The sequence below is a fragment of the Anser brachyrhynchus genome, assembly GCF_964034855.1.
Source record: "Anser brachyrhynchus genome assembly, chromosome: Z".
In the NCBI taxonomy this organism is placed as follows: domain Eukaryota; kingdom Metazoa; phylum Chordata; class Aves; order Anseriformes; family Anatidae; genus Anser; species Anser brachyrhynchus.
Window position 1 is genome coordinate 76,067,074 of NC_137697.1, and position 17,684 is coordinate 76,084,757.

Sequence of the window (17,684 nt, forward strand, 5' to 3'; positions counted from 1 at the left end):
GGCCCTGAGGGAGGGGGTGACAACATGTCGTAGGGTTGACGGGATCCTAGGGACAGCAACAGGGTCCTAGGGATAACAGGATCCTGTGGGTAACAACAGGATCTTAGGGATAACAGGATGCCAGGGGTAACAACGGGATCCTACGGGTGACAGGATCCTGTGGAAAACATCAGGATCCTAGATATATCAGGATCATAGGGATAACAAAAGGATCCTATGGATAACAGGATCCAACGGTAACAACAGGATCCTTGGGTTAACAGCAGGATTCGAGGGATAATAACAGGATCTTAGGGATGACGGCACCCTGGGGGTGACAAGATCCGACAGTAACAGCAGGATCCTAGGGACAACAGGATTCTAGGGATATCGACAGGATCGTAGGGATAACAGGATCCTACGGATAGCAAGACCCCACAGTAACAACAGGATCCTAGGGGTGACAGGATCCTAGAGATAACAGCGGGATCCTACAGATAACAACAGGATCGTGGGGATAGCAGTAGCACGTAGGGGCTCTGCCCAACAGGCTGAGCCTGCCTTTTATCTCTGCGAGGCGTTCTGTGGTGAAACGGGCAGGAGGCTGCACCGTGTTTGTGGCGGAAAGACAGCTCTTTTTGAGAGCCCTTTTTGGCTGTAGCAATTCCCTCCTCGTCTGCAGAGACTGCTGACGTGTCAGCCTTGCCTTGGCTCTTAAGAGTGTTGTTGCTTATTCAGCTGCCTTCTGCTTTTTGGCCCTCCTCACCCTTCCTTCCTCAGGACATGTACTGCAGAGATGCAAGTGTGCAGCCTATGTAATAACATTTATATTCATGTATATAAATACTATATATACACACACATCTCTGTGTACGTTTATATATATAAAAAATTCTCTCAGAAGAAACGAACCATAAATTAAATATTCTATATGCATTGTCTTCCCTAACAATCATACTAATTATTTGGTATTACAGGAAAGACCTGTTGCAGTTGGAGGACTTTCCGGTCTGACTAGGAAGTTCAATGTAGCAGAAGTTGCTTCAGACAAAGCCTTAGGAAGGCGTGTTTGATTACAGCAGGAGCAAGTACAGTATTTCTTACGAAAGCTGGCAGCTCTAAGGTTAGGCTGGGTGTGTTGAACAATTGACTGCATTATTGCTGAAGGGAAATGTGATTGTGAATCAAGTTCCTAAACAGATTAAATCTAAGCTTAAAAAACAAAGACAAACCACAGTAATCTTAATTAACTTTTTTCCTTTTTTTTTTTTCGCCTCGTTTTTTGAGCTTTTTTACATGATGTTTTCAGACTTTCTTGTACAACTAAAGAGGTTAGAAGTGTGCTTGGTATTAAAAAATGCAGAATTCTTTAATGACTTTTTTTTAGTTTTGAAAACTACATATTGTAAGTCTCAAGACATAAATGCAAAAGCTAACAATTATTTGGTTCCATGGAGCACCAAACACATTGCTCTCACAGAACTTGGAGAAGATTCAAGCCATATTTCCAGGCATTGTAAAATAAGCTGTCAAGGTATAATGTGTTTTTGTTTCTCAGTTTATTTTTTGAAAGTCAATATATGTTTTAATATCTACCTTAAAATTCTGATTTATTGTTGATGAAGAAAGGATCGGGTTAAATTATTTAAAGTATTCCTAAAGTGTCTAGGTACTCTCTAGCCAAATAGCATCAACAAAGAAAGCAGTACGTTTCCATATAGGTATTTTGTCAGGAGTAGAGAAGTTCTATGTTTTAAGTAAGAAACTTGCATGAAACAATATAAATACTCTCATGTGCAGGTGAGCATACATGAAGAGCTGGCCAGGCAGGGCAGCTCTGATTGCTGTATTTTGTCAAGAAGCACGCAGTAGTGCCAACCTGCTAACTCTCAGACAGGAAAATATTTCCAGCAGCAAGTTGGGCTAATTTGTGGACTTTATTGTTCTGCATTTATTGAAATGTTGCTGTTGATGCCACGTGTAATTAGAATTGCCCCAAACCAAAGTTTCTTACGTATCAGCAGAATATTTCTAAATAGTTCTGGAGCCTTACTAGGGATATTTTCTTTGCTAGGTATTTCATGGGTCATCCCAGTCAGAGCCTGCTCAGAAGCAAGCTTTCTGTATTTGTCATGGGTCAGACGCACAGCTCATGCTAATTAACGTAGCTGAACTGAAGGCCTTATGCACAGCCCTAAATAGAAGCTTCTGCGTATCAAGGATGAGCCAGGATTGTCAGATTACACGACAAATGTGTGTACATGCTGGTAGTGGTCCCAGGATGACTGTATGTATTTCTGGGGATGGTGGAACGTAAGCAGGTTAGATTTCCCACCAAAACCCATGCTGTATTTCCAGCAAGAGCAGTGTGCCTTGTTGAAGGTAACACGATTGAATTAATTTCCCATAAACCCTAAGCTTTCTCTTGGGATCCCAAGTTGCTAAAGAGTAATTATAACAAAGTGAATGAGAATTTGTCCATTGAGAGGTGTCGTGCCACATCTGGCAAAGAATACCTACGGCACCGATCCGTTCTGTTGTGTTTTTTAAAGGAAGCTTTCAGTAGTAGGAATGAAGTGACTGTAGCTGTCTGTAGCTGGGAAACTGATGACTCAACCCCTATTCATGCTGTTGAAAGACTGTTTTATGAGGCTCGTTAGAGCAGTGGGTTGACCTGGAGAGGAGTGTGAAGGCAGACTTCATACCCACTGATGCCTACAGCAGTGTCTGATGATTGTCCCTTCATACGCCGGTACGGGCATATCCTTGTGGAGGTTTTCTTTAATCTTTGGGTGGTGGGGCTACAAAAAAGGTCAGCGCAGGGAATTTCACCATTTCTTTTATCTAAAGAGGTGTACCATCAGGTCAAAAAAGAACTGCTGAAGCAGCACTCTGCCTTAGAGGGGGAAAGAAAGTCCTGGAGTTTGGGTTGACCCTGGTACACCCCCGTGTGTAACCATTTGTAACTGGTGACATTTTCCCATCAATAACAAAAGGGTATATTCCAAACTTGACGAACAAGACTGTAGCTGCATAGCTCCCATGAATGCTAATGGGAACACGGCCTTTCTCCGTCCCCATGTAAGTTGCTTTGCATATCCTAATAGCGCATTCTCAATGAGCAGCAGGGTCAGTGTTAATCACTCTGTGGCATTCCAGGAGCAGCCACAGGGATCTCTACCACATTCCCGTTGGTCATTCTGCACCCAGCGTGTCTTAATCACAGTTAGGCACTTAGGTGTACACGTAGGGATATTAAAAGTATTTTAAGGAAATTGTAAAAGGGAGCTGTACAGAACATGTTGGAGGGCTCATGTGGCTTCCAGGTTATATTTAATCAAAAAAAAAAATCTGCCTGGAGATGGCATTCATGTAATGTCCCACCACTGTTTTTGTAAGTCTTTATATATTTCTATAACTTTCTGTGGTTCAAGGCCATGGGGCTGGATTTACCTTCAGATGGCTAGCACCAGGTATCTAAATGCATGTTTTAGTTACTTCAATGAAATTATAAGCTATGAATCATCAAAAGATTCACACAGAGAAATATATACAGCCTTTGTCTGTCTCTGCTTCCCTATGTGGTGCCTGGGAGTTGTACTAAAATCATAGGGAATAGTTAAGTCACGGTAGATCTGTAGCTTCAGTAGAGTCCAAGATGTGTAAAGTGCAAGAAGAGGAGCTATTTAAGAACTACAGAGTTACATAGAAAGTAGGTGGTGCTGGGTCGGCAGAGATTTGTGGAGTAGTCTGTTCTCCAGTGGGAATATTTGCATATATACATTTAATTATATTAGTGTTAAAATCCGGGCCTCGGTTCTCAAAATTTGAAGAAACCCTTTTTAATCAACAAGGTTCAGACAACTTCACTGAAATATCGGTTAAAAGAATCAAACTATAAAATTTAATCAGCACTGTCACAGTTTCAATAAGAATAAATGGTAATTAATAACATTTTCTTAAATCTGTTGTTTCCTTATTTCATATTTAATGTATTTGTTGCTTCCCTTTAGTTACTCAGCCTGCATTGCTTACTTTTTAATTTTTATATAAGTATGTATTCATAATAGAAATATGCTGTGCACCTTCCGTAACACAGCCAGTAGGGTGCATTGCTTGTCTGACACTTATTTATCAAAAATCTCTAAAGAACTGTACTTGCATCTAGTTTACACTTTACTTTGCTCAGCTTAGGTATCCTCTGAATAACAAAATCTAGTGAAACCAGTCAGTAACAGCGAAGGCAGCGAGCAAAATGGAGTATAGACTTTTGAATATTTATTTCACATTATCCACAGACAGATTTTCCTATCAGATTCTCAATTCCTACTCATTTATCCATAGTGATGAATAAGAGTTTCTGTAGTGTGATAACTTATGTATTTTTTTAAAGATTGTCATAGATTACTTCCAATTTTAGCTCTGAATCAGCAGATAAGTCCAGGAATAGCTTTTACTTTTTGAGCTGTCTTCCTTGAGTAAATTTAGAAACCCTTGCAGTGTGCAGCTTATTTTTTCTCAGAAAGAATTTTTGTGTTGTACTCAACTCTTTCCTTCATATTTTTTAAATGAATTTAACATTATGAGCTCGTTAACTTTTGTTTCCTGCTTTCTCTAGCTCTCAGTTTTTAGGAATTTGATTTGATTCCATCCTCCCTGGGTTTCAGCATCTTTACTAGTGTGGACACCAGAACTTAACACAGTTTAAAATATCTATCCATTAGTGCTATGTACAAAGGTAAAAGGTTCCTCCCCATTTCCCCACAACTGCTTGTTGCTAATCTGCTGTTGATACAGCCAAAGATCACACTAATTCTATTTTTTCTTTCTTACAGCATCACACTGGACACTTAAAGTGAGATGCTTTTCTGCTAGAATTCCTTCATAAGAAAATGATCCAGGAGGCCATTCGTAAGGTATAACCTACATTTTGGTTTTGAAAGTATTCAGTAGTGTTAGCATGACTTGGTTTTATGGGACCAGTTTACCAGGTGAACCATACCACTGTAATACTGTAATTTCCTTTCTGCTGATACCAACATCACAAACATCCAATTGTCATTTTTACATGTACATGAAGATAGTACTGAGGAGCAGCAGATCTCTTTGTGGTCCTTGTTGAGCTACATAATAGAAGTATTTTCATTTCTTAGAAGGGAAATTTGTATTTTGTTCATAATATCTTAATGAAGAATGCTTTTCGAGAGCTACCAGCTAATTTTTAATTCATTTAACAACATTGTGCTATTTCCTAGCATTGTGCTATGTCTGTGAAGTGTAGCAATGTGATTATAAAACAAGTCCTCCAACTGTTCAGCTCTGTTACATGAGCATAATTACTGTCATCCAAATTTATAATCTCTCAGAATTAACCAAAATTGCGTTATTGGAATAGAATCACATTTTTCTTTTATTCCTTTCTCTTACCTTATGTAAGTGAATTTTCACATTAGCCTTTACATTATTCTGTCTAGGTTTGCTGTCAGTCTGTCTGACATTCCGTTACTGTAACAGTCCACATTCTCTTTCTGATAGGTGGGAGACCAACACTCTTAGTTCTTCCCATAACATATTAGAAGATACTAAAAAAACAGCAGTGAGCAAACAGTCTTTGTAGCTGAGCATTTTAGAATTCTTCAAATGAAACGTACACAGATCAGCTAACTTTGGGAAAAAAAAAACATTTTTCCTAAGAAAATGTAGTTCATCCCAAGGGATAAAACACCGCAATGGATGATTAGAGTAGGTATTTGACTTGCATTCAATCATTTAGCTTTTAGTCACCATTTCTACAGTCTTTGTCTTTGCTATGATTTCCTTTCTTCCCCGTGTAGCTTATTTCACATACATTTTGCATTTCTAAAAATATATTTAACTTTCAAGTGGCAGCACTGAAAATCAGTTCAGATAGTCAGAACCAAGTTAAGAGGAGGAGGTGTACTCTTAAGGAATACTCTTTGCCAGTTAGAGAAACAGATGTATGGGAAAATTCTCAAATTGCCACTTATATTTATTGTCTAAATGTCCTTTTGTATCTTTGGAAATGAGTGTTACAGACTTTAAAAATACTGTTATTAAACTTGTCATTATTTTCCCAACCCAGTGTTTTTCCCTTATATTTTTAATCTTCTGTAATTTATACAGTCCAAGTTACAATGTCCGTTCTACAGTCTTCTTTTTCATAACCATTGTTTTTTTTAACAATTATGTTTCTGACTGAATTTTTGCCACACTTTGCACCAAGACACATGCTAAAACACATTTTGTTCTTGATTGTAGAACACTGACTTTCTGTCACTCTGCTAAACTCTTCTTAATTTTGGAAATAAAAAGCTTAGGGATTTTGAGGCAGTTTTGATACTCCACGGGAAGGAGTTGAATATGATACGGTATTTTTTGAACACTGGGTTTTCAGCTGTGGCTTCCTTGGTGCTGGTAAATAGCCTAACCATTGACACTGCTGTGTGGATAGGACTCTATTGATACGTATTTATTCCCCTGTTACAAGCCCACAAGCACAGGCAGTTTTTCTGCAGATTTATTCTGTATTGGTACATAGCTACCTACAGCTGCAACTGAGAAAAGCTTTCATTGGCAAGCAGTCCTTTGATTTTATTCCACAGAGTGAGAAAGTGCCTTTATGCAGGCCCTGATACATCAGCGCAATCCAGTCAACTATGCGGGCTTTTCTTCTGCCCTGTACTGTTCTTCCCACATAAAGCCAGGCCTATAAGCAAGTAAGGGAGTTGTCTGGAAAACCCTAGCATTACTTTCATCCTTTGTTTTAAGCTCCTCATGACTGGAACAGTGTGGGGTAAGCCACACAGCTTTTGCAGAAGGAAGACCGAATATTAGAAAGGAGTTGGAGCAGGAGAAGGGAGACTTGATCTCATGAAGAAGGATCTAATTCAGTCTTGAAAAGCTTTAATATACTAACAGGTATGGCATTCACAGCCTGATATATTGATAAATATTTGTAATGTGTTGTTAAGGTGCTTCAGTTTTCCCCTGTAATGGTATATTAGTGTAAAGTAAACTGTTCAATTATACTCTCTGGTCCTGATATTAATAATAGTAATTATACTGCAACTTAACTTCTTGCTATGCTTCTTTTTTCACATTTTCATTATAAAGTTGATAACAAATTTAAATGTCATGTGCTACAGCAATCTGTAGTCTAGAATGTTTAGTTGTGCTTTTCATTCAAGATATATTGTTTTCAGCTTTGCCTTTATCAGTCATTATTAGATAAGAATTGATGCTAATTTAATATATTTTTACCATACTTTAATGTATAACAACTATTAAAGTAATTCTAAAACAAATCATCCCATTCAACTTTTTAAGCATTTAAGATATGGTTACAGACGTCCCATTTATGATGTAAATTAAAGGAGTGCTCTAATAGACATAGAAACATTTTATCGGGGGGCATTTTCATGAATTTTAAAACAGATTCCCTTCGCCCGTGTTTTCTTACAGCTTTTGTCCTTCCATTCGATTCAGCTTCTATACGAGACATCAGAATGTGTCAAAAACCTTTAAGTTCTTTCACTGAGTATCAGGCATGTTAATGCAAATACATTAGGAGTAATCCCCCCGTAAGGAGAGACAGTAACGTAGCCCACACGACATCAGTAAAGTGTTTACAAGGTATTAATAAGCCTACTGTGACAAGATGTATTTAATGGGAAGCAACAAGGAATTTGTTTTATTAGTTTTCCTCCACCCTCTAGTAATAAATCTTAAAAGCTTCAATATTGATTCAATGAAATGAATGGCTGAATCCTTCTGGAGAGGTTCTGACAAGTGGACAAATGCTTCCATGGTTACATTGTGCTATGCAGTATGGTTACTGAGCTTTGTTGGTTTCCTCCCTCTGCCATTGAAGTAAAATAACAAACCACAGGGAAGCACCACACATGGTGGGCAGAAACTGGAAGCAACTTTAAAAGATCAAGCTAGCTGATCTTATACAGATTTTGAACAATATTGTTTTTGTTGATTTATACTGTATACCCGAGACATGCATTTCAGTATTCTCTCTTTCGTGTATCTCATTCTCACTGAGCCTTTTTATTGCTTGTCTGCACTGCTTCCAACTTTTGATGTTTTTGATAAATTAAATGGCTATGTGGGAGTGTGTTTCATAACAGTGTTAAATGGATTATGTTTTTCTAGGAATATTTTTGTATCAAGTGATGTTGCTGCATCACTGCATAGACTCCTACAATACCTAGATGTGGAATAAAAAATCACATATAGGACTTAGATGCAAGTTGTTTGTTGTTTAGGGTGCTTTACAGTATAGCATAATTAAGATGTTTGCTTTTCCATCCTGTGTCTTTTGTACTCAAATTTCAGGTGTCAGAGGGAAGAGGATGATAATATATAAGTAACTTCATAGTTTTAAAGAAATAATTTTAAGGAAAGAATAAGAAATAATGGCAGATAGTTATTTCATTAACTTAAAAATGTTGCAGATCAAGCATTACATTTAGAGAAAGAAATCCTGAAGGCCTTGGATGTTGCTTAGGACAAACTTAAAGGACATTTAAGGAGAGTAGTTGCACCTTTTCCCCTTGCAGACCAACTCTGAAAAGAGTGAGTTTTGTCCTCTGTCTTACCAATTGATGTGTTTGTTTTTTTTCTCTTCTGTATGCCTGAGAGTCCCCAGGATCACTCCAAGCTTTAGAATGCTAAGATGTTGCAGTGCTCCTTTGCAGACACCATTTTACAGCCATGTTGGATGGCAGGATTTCCACAGCCAGTAAGACAAATTCATAGAGCTGTAGGATAGTTCTGGCCTTATTGCTTTCCTTTGGAAGCTTACATTTATTCATTATTATACATATATAAACATACATATATAAAAAACATACATATATAATCATACATTATGGTACATTTATTACACATTTATTCAAGTAATATCCCTTTGGTCTCAAGGGGGAAAAGTGAGCCACAAATGAGAAAACACTTAAAGTTTTCACTTAAAGAATTTCAGAAAAAAAGGAATCAACTCTCAAGTCAAAAAATGTAAATTATTTGTGTTTCCAAGTAGGGTTTTCTCTTTATTTGAAAGGAAGAAAAAATACGTATCAGGAATTGGGAAAGTCAGTCAGGAGCTGGAAACCTTTTTGCTTTTTTTTAATTAGACTGAAATACTTTTGGAGGACTCCGAAACTAAGAGCAATACAGATAAAAGAGCTTATGGACAGTTTTTAATATTTTTGCTGTGCTTTATCTTCGGAACAATGCAATTCTGGTAAGCATTGTTTTTCAATTTCAGTCTAGTGTTTTACATTCTCTCAAGTTGTGCATTTTCAGTAATTTGATGGATGTTTTATGAGAAAGCTTCTGACTTGTTGCATACTATCTACATTGTCTGAGGCGTGCTGCAAATGAGGAAGTGGACACACTTCATTTGAAGAAACAAGACTGCAACTTTATTTAGCAACAATAACGGCACAAGAAGAGCAGGCAGACAACCCATGCCAAGTCCTCATCTTACTGTTTCTCCATGTGACCTACAAGCCAGTAAGCTGCCACTGGGGTTTGAAAGGAGCCACTGAGCTTTGTAAGACCAAGCGATGTCTTCAGAGATGGCATTCTCTTTGTGTCCTAACATAAATTGTGTCAGAATTGCATGCTGCAACTTTGATCAACCAAATCTGGGATGTGTTAAGTAGAAACAAAGGGCTTAGTTTCTCATTATTAGTTCAATGTTTTACACTTGAACATATTTATAGTAATGTTTCCTTAAAAGTCATCTCATTTTTTGTGAGTCTTGTCAAATATATAGCCAAGTTCAATAATAAAAGGTCATGATTAGGTGAATAACATTTCTGTTATAAATTGTGTTAAAATATAGCAACTTCCCATGAACAGATGCCATGGAACATTTACTGTTCTTTCATGATATTAGGAATATTTTTTTCTTTTTTTTTCTTCAGTTAAAATCTCTTTTTAAACATTAATATCAGTGTACTCTGCCAGTATATTAGAAAGGAGCAGTACTGTGTATAGGTTAACCTTTGCCTAACTAATCGCAGGAAGGTGATTTAAATTTTTGTCAAAAGAATAAGAGCACAGTCCACTTAGAAGTTCTCATTTTTCTTTGTCTTAAATCCTGGACATCTCCAGAACACAGAGGATCAAAACCTGAATTTATTTATAACCATCTGCACATTCATCAGTCAGGCATTAACTACTGAGGCAGAAACATCACACTCAAACTTAGTCATGCAGTATCCTCTATTTGTATTTGTTTACTTTGTGCTTTTTCATGGATGTGTTTATTCATCAGGAAACTTCCCAGTAAATATTTTAATGTTAAAGCATTCCCAGCCCATGAAGAAGGACATGCAGCAGTTCAGTAAAGAGAGCAGTGCGAGTATTTGGTACTTCTAACCAGGCATCAGGTGATACCTGACCGTGGTTGTGCATTTCCTCAGGGTGGGGATAGCTGGAAAGGACTCTTCAGAGAGAGCAGCTGAGAAGAGGAAATTAATCAGAAATTTCATTTTAAATCTTGAAGAACAGAAAACACAAGTGTGATCCTAAGCTGCTATGGGATAGTGGTCAGAAGCTTGATAAACAGACTAGTCAGCCTCTCAGACAGGTGAGCACACCTCTTTAGTAGGAGTCTCAGTCAGTTATGCCCTGTCCCACAGCATGACTTGAAGCATAGTTCCCTGGAGACTAAGCTACCACAGTCATGTTCTGTATTTCTGGCTGCTGTTTCTTTCAACACTGCAGTTAGATCTGCTTCCTGCTGTAAATCACACTGAGAGGAAGTAATCACACAAGGAATGCATCCTAGACATCAGCCAACCAAACAGTTATCCATATGGAATCAAATATGAAATGACAACCACACAGGGAAGAATTTAAGTGCTTGTGGTGGTCCGTGATATTCTTAATAATAGTCTCTCTTGCAGGAATCCATTTGAAAGAGACTTACTACCATGAACTATTGTTCAAAGAAAATCCTCTTTCTTAAAAACAAAAACAAAACAACAAACAAACAAAAAAGGCATTTCTTACAAGAACATCGTTTGTATCTTGCCAATTACTTTGTGAAGAGAGGAGCAAGATCAGCCCCTGTTCTACCAATACACTAGAACTAATCGGAACAGCATCTGATGGATGTTAGGTATTCTTGAAATGCTCCACTGTATTGCAAGTGATTCATTAATAAACAGTCAAAATGTAAAGTTAACTTGTGTCTGATGTATCTTAATTCAGGATTGATCTGTGAAAGACCTCTGCACATGCCTATGTTCCTCATTCAGAGTAGTTCAGTCTGCTTCAGCTGCAGTACCAGGAAAGGTAAAAGACAGAGCAATGTCTGTGCAGGATTAACATTTCAAAATTCTCAGGATTTACTTGTTTGCTACTTATGTCCAAATAAGTATTTGGCCCAGAATTTTGAAGTTTGGAAGCCTCACTCAGGTGAAAGCAAAACTTTCTTATACAGTGAAAAAAAAATTAACAGTTGAGAAGCATTAATGATATCTCAGTTTTGTGGCATTTAGAGATATTCAGCAAACTTTACTATCAGCGCTTATTTTTGCTAACAGTGTATAAAGATTGCAATACTGTGGCTGAAAGCCAAATGGCCTTCATATTCACACAACACAGAAATCTGCTTTATAAATAGAAACAAAAATGTAAACAAGAAGAGAAAATGCTCCCTTCTGAAGCCCTTTGTTTTCAGTTTTTTCTTCTTGCTCCTTTAAGTCCAACTTTCCTTCTCAGGGATTTGTTTCTTCTTTTAACTCCCTCTTCACTGATCTTTCCTTTCAGATGATGCCAATGAAGGGAAAAGGCAAGATTTCAAAACAAACAAACAAACTGGAGTCTATTGATTCTATTGCCGCTGCTTTCAATATTGGTTTACCCACAGCAGAGCCATTTTTAACGTGCCGAGTTTTAATGAATTCCAACCAAAGGAAATCCAAACAAATAAAGAATTGAGGGGTGTACTTAGTACACCTTATTTACTGCTTTTATTGAAAAGAGAAGTTAAGGCTGACCTGAAGGCATAGTTCTGTGCAATGCCAGATCTATTGTGGGTCCAAAACCAGGCCCAATTGTTTATTCCTGACATTTGTAAGGGGTGAGAGTGCTGTGTGGGCAGCATGCTGAGTTGTTCCAAGTGCGTGCAGAGTGTCCCATGTCAATCATCAATAACCTTCCAGCTGGGTGAGGAGCACCGCAGACAAAATCCCATGGGCGCTGTCTTACGCTGGTGTGCAACAAAGGGAAGCATAGGTCTCTGGAGTGGTGTGCTGAAAATAAAATTTAAAAAGTAATCAGGAATTCCTTCGGGATCTAGAGAAAACACAGAGTACTGAGAATTGAGTGGAGAGAGTAGTACAATCGTTTCAGATCAGAGTGCAGTTTTGTTGAAAATCTCCTGAAAGTTACTGTGAAACTACTCCTGTGAGTTAGCGAGCCCAACTTGAGTTCTCAGCCTCTTCCTGTGTTTTCTGTCTCAATAATTAGAAACATTTAATGTTCACTGCTCTGCTGTAATTGAGGACTGATGGCTATTAAGTCAATCCCTCTGATACCGGGCAGCTGGATAGCTGCTCGTGAGAGCCAAACTGAACGTAGGGTCACTTTGCTTCCCACACAAACTGTAAGACAAAGGACAGCGTGAAATAATTCAGGCTGAAACAACGTAATAGAACAATAGAAACAACTGGAAATTTTTTGTGGTGTTAATATCTAATTTTGTTTTTGTAAATTAATTCATCTGTGCTTCTGTGTTACTGTACAGATTTTTATCTTTCAATGTTCATTTGCATACAGAGTACAGAGATCCATCTTACCTAACATTACCTAATTTAATTATCCAAAAGTCTAAGTGCCCAGTCAAAGACTGTTACGTACTTTCCCTGTTTAGTCAGGGGAGATAAACAAGCAGCACTTCTTGGAGGCAGCGTATTCCATCCTGCTATGTGACTAGGTGAGACTAAGTGGCTGCTGTTGGCAGGAAGGCTATATACTTTCAAGCATTTCTAAGTTTAGTTCTATAAGATAAATACTTCTTGAGGTCTTTGAGCCTTTTACAAAGCAATTGCTGAAACCTCTCATCATTCTCTGACATCTTCTTTGTCTTTTCCAGTTTACTCACATTATTCCTGAATTATGAAATATACAACTTGACACGGTATTGGCATAATGACCAGACTAATTCTATCAGGAGGCCTGCAGTCTTTTAGATCCTTATCTTTTGTTGTTGTTGTTGTTCGTAATACTACTGCACAGTACTGCTTCTTTGCATATGCAAAAATTATATTAGCTTTACCAAAATCACTGCTTCCAAGGATACATCTAGTTCTTGCTCTGTATCACTGTGATATTTTTTCTGTATACTCCATGTACTCTAAATAAGCTAAAAATAGAGCAAAAGAAGCTAATATGAAATTAATTCTCAGTAAACTATAGCAAACTCTGCAAATATCATCCAGCTTTTATTCAGGGCAGAATCCTTTTTTGTCCTCAGCATTTCCCTCAGCCCTTTCTGTAAATGTGCTGTTTGTGAAATAAAGCTGTGAGTATATCTAAAATTAAGCTGGAGTTATATTTGGATTCATTTCTAAATATATCTTGGTAATATATATCAAAACAGGAATTTACATTAAATTTTGTTTATTCAATACTAATAACATAGGATTTTAAAAAAATTCATCTGTAAAGATTCATACAGTAAATGCATGTTTTTGCATTGCTTTTGCACCAAGTTGTGTCAAAGCTATGATTTTCCTAAATACTTAGCAGTACTGTTTTGATAACAGTTAGAGGATTTGGGACCAAAAAAAATTAAAAGATCTAGTAAACTTGAAGCACCTGATGAAGCACATGGTTGTGTAGTGTTATAGATTAAGAATGTATTGAGAGTTGGAGTTCATTGGAGTTACAATCAATGCTTTTTGAAATTTGACAGAATGGTTTCAGTTTGTACATGAGATGTAGGGAGTGTTGGCAGCGTTAATACGTCTAACAGGATTCAGCCTACTTGAAATCATGTTGCTGCTGCTGCTACATTAGTTTGCAATAGCATTTCCACCTTTTGAGAGCTAGTAGCTATCTCACAGGTTCTGTAACTATAGTAAAGATCATGTAAATGGGACTAAGTAAAAGAGATTTCATCACAATTCAGTATTTTCTGGTTTGGGGCTTAGGTGCAAATTTTATTTTTATTTCATTTAATCTGATTTATTTCATTTATTTTGAAAAGGAGGAATTTTGGTCCTTGTTTAGCATTGAATGGGAGAACTGGGGAGTTTGGGGGCAAACACTGGCAAGAGCTGGTTGCTGCCTTTGTGTCTTTGCATCTGTGTTGTGAGGGATAGCAGTGGCTCAGGATTTGTTGAAGTGTGGGTGACCATAAAACAGGAATTAGATATTGGAGAAATTACTGAATCCAGAATGCTTGATTTAGGGGTGGAAACTGTGTGTCCCTGCTCAGCACTGCGTAGTTGTGATGAGCTGCATGTCCTGGTCCTGAATCCTGAACCTAAAATCTGTCGTCTTCCGAGCAAAACCTGTTTAATTGCTGCCCTCAGTAATTAAACACAGCAGCCCTAGCTATGCAGAAGAACTAATGAGGCAGCGACTGGAAGGTCTGTCTGTGTCTGAGCTACATCAGCACAGGGGCAATCACTGAGGTTTGAAAAACGTTGTCCTCTGCCATCCCACCCCCTTTTATCTCTAGAGCAGCGTGAAGGCAGCAGGAGTCAGAAGAGGGAGGAGAGTTGCTGGACGCTGTGCGGAGAGGAGGGAGGAGTAGGAGACGGGAATGCATAATGCCTGCGTGACAGTGAGTGTGTGCAGGCGGCTCGCCGACTCCAGAAGCGGCAGATGTCCCTGTCCCCGGGTCTAGGTAGGTCTGGTGTCTCTCCGATTGAGGTGGTAGGTGCTTTTGGAGCATCCTCCATCAGCAGCAGAGATCTTCGCTTTCCAGCTCCAGAGTTGTGCCAGCAGCACCTGTTGCAGCAGAGGCATGGCTCGCCCGGCAGCAGACAGTGAGCGTGCAGCTCGCCCACGAGTGGCTGATGGATAGGAAAAGAGCGCTAAGGTTTCTCTTCTTCTAGCAGCTCCTCTTTCTGCTCAGCAGAGGAGGGCAGGTGGAGGCAATAATCTTTCCGATGGAAAATCCTATTCTCAGGGGATCGTATCAAGATGAAACTCAGTCTGAGGTGATCCAACTGGCGATTTTTAACTCTTAAAAATGCACAAGACATCAGGCTGTTTTAATTAGGTGAGAATTAAGTGGGGGAGTTTTCTATGCACGGTGTATTGCAAAAGTGAATTTAAAGTCAGGATGAATTTTTTCAAATCACCATCCGATAAGAAATGAGTTTTAAACAGGTTAGTGATTAAAAATATAAGTGGTAACAATTGGAAATGTTTTTCTTGCTTGTAGCTTAGATGTGCTGATTCAATTTAAAATATTGCATAATTCGCTTTGGCTAGCGAAGATAAAAAACTGCCTGCGAAACATCATTCATTGTTTTTTAATCAGACTATAATTGCTTTATAATATTGCTGTGAAACAACGTGACTTTTTAAAATCTTACTTGTTATATAAAAGCCAAAATTGTTTTTTTTTTTTTAAATTATTTATTTTTTAACTGTTACTCTTTGCACCCATCTTTTAGAATGAGTCTTTCAGTTAAATAATATGCATTTTGGCAGTTTAATAACTAAAGGTAGAATGGGATATATTTAGAAAACTGTCTGTCTGTCCCTGAAGCCTAAAGCAAGCTTTCTCCTGCTAAATGTATTCGTTTCCATGTGAAAAGGGCAACCAGATTCCCGAGGAAATAAAATCACTTGTAGAGTATTAAGTTCAGAATTGAAATGCCCAAATAATTGTTAATATGAAAGCTAACTATTTTCAAGGATGTACTATTTTTAGTTACTAAGTATTATTACTAATGCTTAATGTTATTATTGATTTATACCATGTACTTCTGTGTTTTAATAATTTTAATTTAAAAAATCAATGATATTTAACAAATTTGTGAACTAGGAAGTGAACTAATTAGCACCGATAACAGGAGCACATGCTTATAAGCTTGTAATCGCAGTCTGTGTCCTGCTTACATGGAAATCAATGGGAAAAATTACATTTGCTTTTGTGAGAATTTGGGCTGGGCAATTTATTTGTGCTGCCAGAATTTTTAAGGCTGAAAAATAATACAGGGTGAGGTTTAAAGAGATGTTCCTAGTGAATAAGGTTGATCATTATAACAACCAAACCTACAGTGGATTTCTTCTCTTGGAAATTGTTCTGAGCTTCATCTGAATGAAAGATTCAGAAAGAAACATACCTTGTTATTAAGACCTCCAATATTCATGGCATTTGGACTCCATTTATTTATTTATTTTGCCTTTGGATTTCCATTAAAAAAAGAGCTTGCTTACCTATATATTTTATTTATCACCTGAGTATTTCAATGACTTAAACTGAGCTGTTGCAGAAGCCCTGAAAGCATGTACGTTTAATGTATATCTCTAAAGAAGAATACAGCTCCAGAGAACTGTAGGAACTCAGTCATGAGACACAAAGAATTTAAGGCACTTTGGGTGAAAAATATTGTTGATCACAAATCCACTTTAAAAAGTGATTTGTTGTTACATAACTACTATAGTTGTTCAGAATTAAAAAATGGTGAAAATGAGGTGATAATTAATTGTTGTATTTTTTTAGGAGTACTTCATAGTAATGGCCTATAAGCTTACGAAAAAAATAATTTAAGAATGCTTCTTTGAAAACTCAGTGGAAAAGTATATCCTTGAATGACACTTGAAAAAGAGGAAGACTTAACATTTTTCTTGGCTACATCTGGACTTTTTTAGCTTCAGGTGTTTTTGGAAGTAACCTGTGTATCTAACTCTTGGCATTACTTGAGATTGGATGTCTGATGCAATTTAGCTTCATTTTATTGCTAGATAACCCAGCTCTCTGTTTTTTCATTTTATTATTTTTTGGCCAGCCTCTTCCAAACCTGTTCTTGGTTTTAGATCCATTTATAAGTTGTTATCTAGGAAATCAAAATATGTAGGTGGGCAAGAAGAAATATGATCATGGTGAAGTTGTTTTCTCAGGGAGTATTAGGCCTTGACCTTCCAAAGATATAATCACATACATAGCTATTTTTACAGGTGTAATCCTATTGATTGGTTTTACTCATTTTTATAAATTGCGCTTGCGTTTCAGCTCTACGGGAATGGTGGATTTAGGTATAAGTCATTGTTGGATACAACCGTGATGTAATACTTCTCATTGCTGCAGATTGTAGGCATCGGTCATAGTTCCAGAAGTTCAAGAATTCTTTCTGTGTATTTAAAAAAGGACTATGATACTGTTTTTTAGGACAGAAGGAACAGGGCAGGAGGAATTGAAGGAACTGATGTTATGTGCCGTTCATTTATCTTATTCCAGATGGATCCACTGCTTCCTTTTTTATCTCCAAAAGGTACCATTGAATCACAGGTGATACCATTTCTACAAAGCCTCACTTGTCAAAGCCACACTTCGAGTGAATAATCCCACTGGGAAATACGTTGTGTGAATAAGCATTTTCAAGATCGGGTTTATACATGAGTATTTGTGGCTATTTTCAGAAATAATTTGAAAACGGGGAGTTCTGAAATACATTAAAAATACTAAAAACAGAGTT

At 37.5% G+C, this 17,684-nt stretch overlaps 1 protein-coding gene and 1 long non-coding RNA gene across 5 annotated transcripts in view; both read left to right on the forward strand.

Annotated features, from left to right (window-relative positions):
* The first annotated feature begins 27 nt into the window (after positions 1-27).
* Positions 28-13,114, forward strand: LOC308185727. 4 transcript variants are annotated; one of them, XR_013943705.1, is made up of 5 exons: positions 28-3,920; positions 4,598-4,717; positions 4,815-4,895; positions 6,769-10,371; positions 10,923-13,114. It is a non-coding gene; the product is annotated as an uncharacterized lncRNA (long non-coding RNA). The 4 variants fall into 4 exon arrangements; XR_013943704.1 differs by having other exon boundaries at positions 6,769-13,114; XR_013943706.1 differs by having other exon boundaries at positions 4,836-4,895; positions 6,769-13,114.
* Positions 13,115-14,729: 1,615 nt separating this feature from the next.
* The window catches only part of ADGRV1 (adhesion G protein-coupled receptor V1), a 289,971-nt gene continuing 287,016 nt past the window's right edge, over positions 14,730-17,684 (forward strand). The window contains exon 1 of the mRNA XM_080573059.1: positions 14,730-14,878. Within this exon, the coding sequence (XP_080429185.1) occupies positions 14,857-14,878 (22 nt within the window). The 5' untranslated portion in view covers positions 14,730-14,856. The remainder of the gene's footprint in view (positions 14,879-17,684) is intronic.